The sequence below is a fragment of the Nicotiana sylvestris genome, chromosome 9 (assembly GCF_000393655.2).
Source record: "Nicotiana sylvestris chromosome 9, ASM39365v2, whole genome shotgun sequence".
Classification (NCBI taxonomy): domain Eukaryota; kingdom Viridiplantae; phylum Streptophyta; class Magnoliopsida; order Solanales; family Solanaceae; genus Nicotiana; species Nicotiana sylvestris.
The window spans coordinates 118,328,650-118,337,996 of record NC_091065.1 but is presented as its reverse complement, the minus strand read 5'-3'; the positions used below and the strand labels follow the sequence as shown (position 1 = coordinate 118,337,996).

Sequence of the window (9,347 nt, the reverse complement as noted above, 5' to 3'; positions counted from 1 at the left end):
TTTGAAGGGTTTTCAAAAGAAGATTATTGGAATGTTGAATTGTAATTGTGATTGAAGATTGTAGAAAAGGAACTTGAGATTTTGGGTTTAAACAGTGGTCTATAGGACGTGTGAGATATGATATTGGAAAAGAAGTAAGAAGAAGAGGAATACTCAAGATTTGCTGTGCTGCTAAAAGTTGAAAGTTTAACCAAATGCTGCATCCCATACCATATTAACATTAAACAGATGACTAAAGAAAAAAGCATATGGAAAAATGGATCAGCAAATACTAGCAGAAATCAGACATGGCAAAATTGGAGCTGAAATAACCTTTCTTTTCTGAATTAACATTGAACTGAAGAACACAAAGCTTTCTTTTTCCCAGTGAATACCTTAACAAGTATGCAACTTTTCACATTCATTATGATCATCCATTAGCCACGAAAAACTTCTCAATCTACCAAGATTACAACATATTTAAAACCATAGAGATTCATTTTAAGCTTCACTATCACCCCATAGAGAGAAAAAAGGTACATAAAGGAATAAATTCCATCATTAGAAATGTCTTATTACTTGCTAAAAATTAACTGCTGAACTTAGAGAAAACAACGAGGACTAATCCAACAAATGCAACAACAATACACGAGTAAGAAACACCTTGAAACCGTAGAAACATTACGTTGAATTGCTTGGCAACCTGAAGAGTAAGTGTGAGAATCTGCTGCCTACCTTGTTCTTCCATTTTCCTAAAGAAGTACATGGGCTTCACCGTCAGCCTCAACATGAATGCCAAAGCAAATGGCAGTCCAAAGGCCAAGAAACTCTGTATAGAGATCTCATAAACGGGCGAGGACTGAGTCATGTAAGTAAGCCAAGCTCCCAAACCAAGCTGAACAAGACCAAGCGCAGCAAATGCCTTGCTCAAACTATACATTCTCTTGAGCATTTTCTCGAGCTCCTCACGGGTCTCATTTGCAAGTGGCGAAAGATCACGCTCAACAGTCGGTCCTTCGATCTCCTGGTGCTTAAATTCCGGATTTTGTCTAGGATACTCACTTGAGTTTCGATGTTTTCCGTCATCAGAAGTTGAAAAGTACCTTAAATTGGAGCAAGAATTGAATGGATTAGTGTTTTGTGCAATTTTTTCAAGAAAATGAGTTTGGCTTTGAATTTGGAGAAAAGAGGTTGATTTGATAGATGATTTAACGGGTTTTTCTTGTACTGCTGATTGAGGCTTAAAAACAGTGGAATACAATGGATTCAAGGCAGATAGTGAAGGATTTAGGATGTGAAAATCAGGGGAATTGAAATTGGATTTGTGGTTCAAGATTGAACAGAGGGAAGTTGAGAGCTTTGGGTCAATTTGATGAGACCTATGGTTGGTGAGGTATGAGAGTGGAGAAGAAGATGGAAAAGAAGACACAAGAGGTGTCTTAAGGAGCTTGGTACGAGTCATTGCAGAAGCCATAACTTGCGAAAAATTGAAAGGTGGGACAATTAGAACTGTCCAAGCCGGAGAAATCAGCTTATTTTGAGAAGTGCATTTTTGAAAAAAGTACTTTCGAGGAGAAGCAGTTTGTGTTTGGCTAATCAGTCTGAAAAGCACTTTTGAAAAATAATTTGTATTTGGCGAAACTTTTTAGAAAGTGTTTTTAAGTGTCAAATTACGAATAAGGACATGAATAGATTTACTTAATAACTAATATTATAGTAAGTAAATAAATAATATCAAAATTTTGTTATTACATGCAATAATTAAAAAAATCATTTTATTTAAGTAAAATATGAAAATAAAATTAAAAAGTACTTAATTCTTTTAATATAAGTTAAATATATTAAAATTCCTTCAACAAATATAAAAGCATTCACCCCTAAAGTCACTATATATTAGAAAGTTTTCCTAAAAATAAGAAGAAATATTTATAAATTAATATCCTAAGTATTAGGTTTAAGGGTTATTTTGGTATATACTATATTTTGTTAAGGGTATTTTAGGTAAGAACAAAAGCCAAAACTGCTTCTGCTTCTGCTTTTGGAAAGAAGCTATTTTGTTCTGCTTCTCTGAAACTGCTATTTGAGGTGTTTGGCCAAGCTTATTTGGGGAAAAAATGCTTTTGGGAAAAAAAACACTTTTGGCCTCTTGAGAAGCTTGGCCAAACAGGCTATAAGAACCCGTTTGGCCAAGCCGCCAAAATCTGCTTATTTTGAAAAATACTTTTTTTTGGAGTATCTTTTTCAAAAGTACTTTTGAAAAGAAACAGATTGCGTTTAGTCAATTCATTTAAAAAGTACTTTTTGTAATATTTAATAGATAAATTGTATTTGGTCAATCTTTCTAAAAAGTGCTTTTGAGTATCAAATTGCCAAAAAGAATAGTACCAAGGTCTTATAATTTTTTTAAAGAGAAAAATGAACTCAAATATTTATTGTAAGTGACTTTTATTATTTTTTATTTTATTTAATTAAAATATACAACATAAAGTAAACAAACATACTAAAGATTTAAATCAATTTTACATATATAGTTATACCAAAGCATTTATTATTATCTAGTATAATTACTTATTGTTACATAATGATTTGAATCATCAAAATACATCATTCAGTATGAAGTAGAAGTTTATTCCACAAATTACTATATATTAATAATCTACCATAAAATAATAAGTAAAGTCACTCACACATGATAATATTTCTCAACAATTTCATCTCTACGTTTATCACACAACGCCTCCATATTAGTAGAAGACTTGTCTTGCATTTCTAAAGGAATATTAGAAGGCACATCTCCTTCCTCAATCTCTGCAATAATGTCTTCATTAGCATAATAATTGAATTCCTTATCGGTAGAAGAATGACGTTGAATGAAATTATGTATAGCCATGATAATTGTAACTAGATGATTCTGGGTGTCAAACTTGAAAGATGGTATTGAGCGTAAAACAGAAATAATTTTAAATATATAAAAATAATTGTTTTTTGTAAAAAAATAGGTAAGTATGTTTAAACTCAAACTAAAAAAGAGTAACTAATTTAACAACACATAGTGTATAATTCTTTTTAAAGTTTAAATTAAAAAGAAACTAATTAGTATTACCTAACCTTACTAACTTTGTACTAAATTACCAAGTGGCCTATTGTCAGGCTACCATTTGGCTTAATGCGTGATGTTTTTTTTTCTTCTTTTAATAATATATAGATAGATTATGCGATGGAATTGTAAATTTATTACATATTTGTAAGTAATTTTCACAAATTAGATTTGATAACTGTTTTACAAATTCGGGAATTAATAGCATATAACAGAAGAAATTATAAAAGATTATTTGTAGGAAGAGATTTGATAATCCAAAGAAGGGTGTAGATAATTTGCTTTAGTGTGAAAAAAGAAGAAGATAATTTGGAAAGTTACAAGACATTACACAAAGAAAAAATCAAAACAAGAAAAGCCAATAAAGAATTTGGAAAGTTACAATATGATTCATGTATATGATATCTTTAATTTTAAAAGAATGGTAAAAACTAGAAACAAAAATGAAAAAAAAATTAAATTAGTAAGGGATAATTTAAAAAGTATAAATTTATGGTGAGGATAATTTTGTCTTGAATTAGTTAATTTTTCACTTCTGTTTATGCTTCTTGGAAGAAGCTAGAATTTTCTGCTTCTTCCCAAAAGCAGAAAAACTGCTTTTGTTGCTAGCCAAAAATATTTTTCTGTATTGGCCAAACAGCTTAAATTTTTTTTAAAAATACTTTTTTGAAAGAAAAAAGTATTTTGGACGTCCGAAAACCTTGGCCAAACATGCTCTAAATATTTAGGACTATGTACCTTTTCTGCAATGAGTAATGACTGAAGTTTGACTCCGTTAAAAGGAAGGGAAAAGGGCCAAGTTTACAACAACAACAACAACAACCCAGTATAATCCCACTTAGTGGGGTCTGGGGAGGGTAGTGTGTACGCAGACCTTACCCCTACCCTGAGGTAGAGAGGCTGTTTCCAAATAGACCCCCGGCATCCTTCCCTCCAAGAACTTCCCACCTTGCTCTTGGGGAGACTCGAACTCACAACCTCTTGGTTGGAAGTGGAGGTTGCTTACCATCAGAGCAACCCCTCTTGTTTCAAATTCCAAATTTGACCCGGTACCATGAGAAACTGAGCAACTTTTTTTTTTGTTAAACTTTTGATCTAATGTAAATCAATTGTTAGGGAAAATTCTTATTTATGTACTGATCCGTAATGGAAAATTAACTAAAAAATCATAATTAAAAGTTGAATGGTAAATTTGAACAGTTTTTATAAAAAATTAAACACGTAGAGTTCACTCACTTTAAGCCCCTGTTTGATAATAGATTTTGCCAAGTACATGTTTGTTTATAGATTTTATTCATGTTTTGGCAAATTTTCAAATCTCAAAACCAGCTCAAGAATTGTTTTTGGCCCAAAATATTACCGTTTGGTTTTTAAAAAAAATTCAAAAATTGCCCCTGTCACACCTCCTTTTTCCGCCCCCGCGAGGGGTGAAGGAGTTTTTCCAATTAAAGGACAATCGAAACGGGATTTGTTTATTTATTTCAGAGTCGCCACTTGGGAGATTTAGGGTGTCCCAAGTCACCAATTTAATCCCGAATCGAGGAAAAGAATGACTCTGTTTAACAGTTCGCGAACCAGAAATCCGGATAAGGAATTTTGTTAACCCGGGAGAAGGTGTTAGGCATTCCCGAATTTCGTGGTTCTAGCACGGTCGCTCAACTGTTGCGTTTAGCTATTATCTGATTTTTACATGAATAACCTATGTGCTGATTCTACTTTTTATTGCTTTTACATATACATATTTATTCGAGAGAGTGAACGCTGTTTAAAGTATGTTTTCGGATTGCGCCGCATCACATGAACCCGCAATCTTAGGCATACTCTATTCAACGTCTTAGGATTTGGATTCGGGCCGCATAAAATGCCCACCCATATTTAGGAATGTAATTTACTAAAGCCGCGCTTAAAGATTCTAGCGCGTTATTATCTTTTAGGAGGGTCGTGAAATTCGCTAAACGGCCCTTCCCGACTTCTAAAAAATTTCTTAAACCTTTACTGAGGGTCCTACAAATTTTATTATTTTTTATTATTATTATTTTTGTTTTTATTTTGACGAAGCTCGTCTCATTTTTTTTTTTTTAAAAAAAACTACATTTCTATTTTCATTTTTGTCTCTAAATAAAAAAAAATCCTAGTTAATTACATGCTGGAAAAACCGTAACTTATTTAATTAATAGATTACAACAGATGCTAACGAAAAATTGTACTCGAACTTGTAAAAACAATGGAAAATTGCTGCTTATCATGATCTACCCCATTAATCTAACAAAATTGACAGGTTCATGTTATATCAGCGCATGACCATTTATACAATTCCTTCTCTTTTCAGTCCAATTATACAAAAAAATTAAAACAGTTCATAAAGAAAAAAAAAACTAAATAGACCAAATTGTCTACTATCTACTTTATTGAAGCTGTTGGATTTTTATTATTGCATTTCAACTTCAAAGCTTTATCACTACAAGATTCGAATGTGTACCTGGAATTCGAATTACAATAAGAAAGAAAAGAAGTCAGGAGCAACAATGTACAGCAGTAGCGCAGCAACATAATCCCACAGCAAATAACAGCAACAAAAACCAACAATAACCAATGTAACAATGGTCTGAGCCAAACTGAAAAACCCCGGAAAGCCTGACTGAAAATCAGTAGTACTAAACGCAATCCACAGAGGCAGTAACAAAGTTCTGATTTCAGTAGTAAAGAAAAGGACCTCACTTTCAATTTTTAGCTCTCAAAGACTGACTTTTAATTCTGAAAAAATTAGCCTATTTCTCACTTTGAAGTTCTGAAAATTTTTTCTTCTCTAAATTTTCCAGTCCTCTTCTCTATATCAACTCCTCCTATTTATAGGCTAGAACTAAACATTATTTATTCAAAGTTTTTTCACTTTCAGCCTGTATAATCCTTCCCATGTGCATCTATACACTTTTATCATTAATCCCATGCTTATTTTCTGATTTCCCACCTTTAAAGATACTAGACAGGGTGTATTCTGCACTACTAATTCCCTTTTCATTAAATAATTCACTAATTTAATTGTACACTGAATATTCAACTGGCAGACTACTAACACTAAACATTTTAAATCTTTTAACACTCAAAAATACCCCCTGAAAACCCCTATTATTATTGCATTGCCCTCACTCTTAACAATCTGTATTTAAACCTCTCTGATTTACAACTACACCAAATCACTACACAGCTACTACCAATCCTTAAATCAAATTCACACAAATGATTCAAGCATCAAAACAGACCAACGAAAAGATTCGAGTTGTACTCGTCCAAACAAAGCAGTCATAAACTAACTATTCGACGAAGTTTGTTCAAATCGAATGTAGCTTACAACGCACACTCAAACAAACAGAAGAAAAACTTTGACCAAATAAAAAGGTCTTGAAGAAGAAGGAGAGCTAATGAACAAGACAAGATTACAAAAATAACACTTTAAACAAAGAATCAATAATCCGAAAAATAGAACGAACAAAACAAGATTACAAACAACACTTAAAACCAAAAACCATAACAGAAAAATAGATCAAATGAACTAAATAATCTTGAACGAAAAAATCTGAAACTTGAACGAACCCAAGTCGAAACTCGGACTTGAACTATTGGAGGTCGAACGGACTGTTTTGTGAGTGTTGGAAAAGGACGAAGTAGAAGCTGGTCGTTTGGACTGTGGTGGATTAGCATGGAGGGACGAGGGTGGTCGTGAGGCATCGAGGAGCAGCAGCGGCAGCAGCTGGCTTTGCTACTGCCATGGTCGACGGGGAGCAGCTGGGCAGCGGGGTTTTGGTGGTGAGGAGTAGCAGCGGCAGCAGCTGGATTTGCTACTGCCATGGTCGACGGGGAGCAGCTGGGGAGAAGCTGAGGCATGGGGGGGTCGTTTGGACGTGATGATGGCGAACGACGCAGCAGCAGTTGCTGCTGCTTGACGGGGGTGAGCCTGCACTGGTGACGCAGTGAGGTGGTCGACGGGACAGTGGGGTTTGGTGGTGAGGAGTAGCAGCGGTCGACGGGAAGCAGCAGCGGGGGCGTGGAGCAGCTGAAGCAATAGGGTCGTTGGTTATGGAGGTGTTCGTGGCAGCAGCTGGTGGCGTCGACGTGAAGCAATGGTCGACGGGGTTGTTAGTGCTGGTTATGGCGACTGGGGGGGCAGTGGGGTTTGTTTGGACGTGAAGAAGGCGACGGGGGTGGTCGACGCTTGGTAGTTTGGTAGTGACGATGGCGACGCAACAGTGCTGTTGGACGGAAGCTGAGGGTGAGCGAGTCATTTTGGACGTGAAAGAAAAGGAAGCAGTGGGCTAGCATTTTTTGGTTTCGTTTCTTCTTCTTCAAAAAGAAGAAGAAGATGATGAACAGTTGTCTGCCTATTTTGCAGAAATTCTCCTTTTTCTTTTCCTTTGGTCCGTGTATCCCTCTTTTCCTTTTTTACAAATCTTCCGTGTAAGTCCAAAAGTGAGAGGCTCTCATGTGTAAAAAACGTGGGAGACAAGTGTCTCAAAATATGAGCCCATCGCATTGTGTTCCGTCTGTGTCCTCCACGCGTGTCCCCCATGTGTGGTGGGCTCGGATTATTACGGGCTAGGTCCGAAAATTAGGCCTAAAAACGGGTAGTTTGAACCCAAATATTATTCTTTGTCCAGACCCGAGAATAGAACACGATGTTATTCAATTAATCCTATGCAATCAAAATAACTACCAAAATAAGACTAACATTTAAAACAAAACTATTTTTAAAATAGCTACAAAGCATAAATAAAACTATTTTTGTCATTTTCGTTTTTATATAAATATAAAGTACTATTTTTGTATTTTTCAAGATTAAAATGACTACAAAACGTTAATAACTCTTTTTTTGTAATTTTCGGAATTATACAACGATAAAAATATAAAGTACTATTTCTATATTTTTAAGTTTAAAATGACTACAAAACATTAATAAAACTACATTTTTTATAATTTTCGAAATTATATAAAGTACAAAAAAATAAGGTACTATTTTTTTTGTATTTTTTCAAGTTTATGAGAAATACATAAGCTAAAATTTACATATATATTTTTTTTTGTAATTTTTCTTTTGCGAAGAAATAAAGTAAAATAGTCAAAATAGCTATATTAGACTCAATTCAAATATTAACGTTTTGTAGCCCTTTTTTTTGATAAAACTAAAATTCTAAATTGAGCTACAAACTAAATTAACTCCAAAAATACTAATTAAACTCCTAACAACAATTATCATACACAATTAAACACCAATTAAAACAAAATTGCATAATTTGACATTAAATGCTAATAATGCAATGCAAAATATTCCTATTTTTGTGACTTTCATTTTTTGTAAAACAAACTTAATTAAATACTAAATGAAAATGTGATATATTTTATATTTTTATTAATTAAAACAAATAAACATGCACTCATAAAAATACAAATAATTATACAAAAATACCACAAAAATAACAAAAATTGCACACAAAGGAAAATTGTTTTATTTTGAATTTTTGGGAGTAATTCTTTCATAGGGCAAAAATCACGTGCTTACAGCCCCAAACTTTTGTATTTTATAAAAAAGTCCACTTTCTATTATTATGACCCAACTAATTCATATCTACCCACTTTTCCCTCATTAAACTCACACGGCTTGGCCCTTCTCTATAAACAGAAGAAAACCTTCTCCAAAGTTGTTGTGCCAATTTGTGGCAATCTACCACAAAGACAAAATTTGAAGGTAATTTGCTAAAATCTACTAATGTTTGTATGAATTTTCTTCAGATTTGTTTCGCTTGTTTTGTATGATTTTTCTTCAGAGTTGTTACGTATTTTTATAGTTTTTAAAGTTTATGGGTATAAGTCATATTTCATGTTTTTTTCAAAAAAAAAAAATGAAGTACGTTTTGAAAAATTATGTCCAAACAGACTTTCATCTTCAAACCAAATTTCACCCAAATTAGATTTTTTAGAACAAATTTGGGAATCTATGACCAAATGCTAGCTAAGTAGAAACTCAGAAGGACATAATGCCATTCCTGCATCACCATACTCGTCTTTTTAAATAATTGCGGTACCTGGATTAACTTGCGCTCACTTCGATTAATTTCATGAGGTACCTTGACTAGTTCTATGACTTGCTACTCCACCAGCATCAGGTAATATGTAACTCTATCTATCAAAGTTTGAATAAATAGAAAAAAAATTTAGTATTTTTATTTTCGTTAGGATTTGAACATAAGACATCATAGTTCTTAATGCATAAGTATTTTTT

The 9,347-nt window shown here is 33.4% G+C and overlaps 1 protein-coding gene across 1 annotated transcript; it reads right to left on the bottom strand.

Annotated features, from left to right (window-relative positions):
- Positions 1 to 451: 451 nt before the first annotated feature.
- On the bottom strand, positions 452 to 1,452 carry LOC104227443 (uncharacterized). The gene has a single exon (XM_009779694.2). The coding sequence runs from the start codon at positions 1,439 to 1,441 to the stop codon at positions 569 to 571; it is 873 nt and encodes a 290-aa protein (XP_009777996.2). The 5' UTR covers positions 1,442 to 1,452; the 3' UTR covers positions 452 to 568.
- Between the last annotated feature and the right edge of the window lie 7,895 nt (positions 1,453 to 9,347).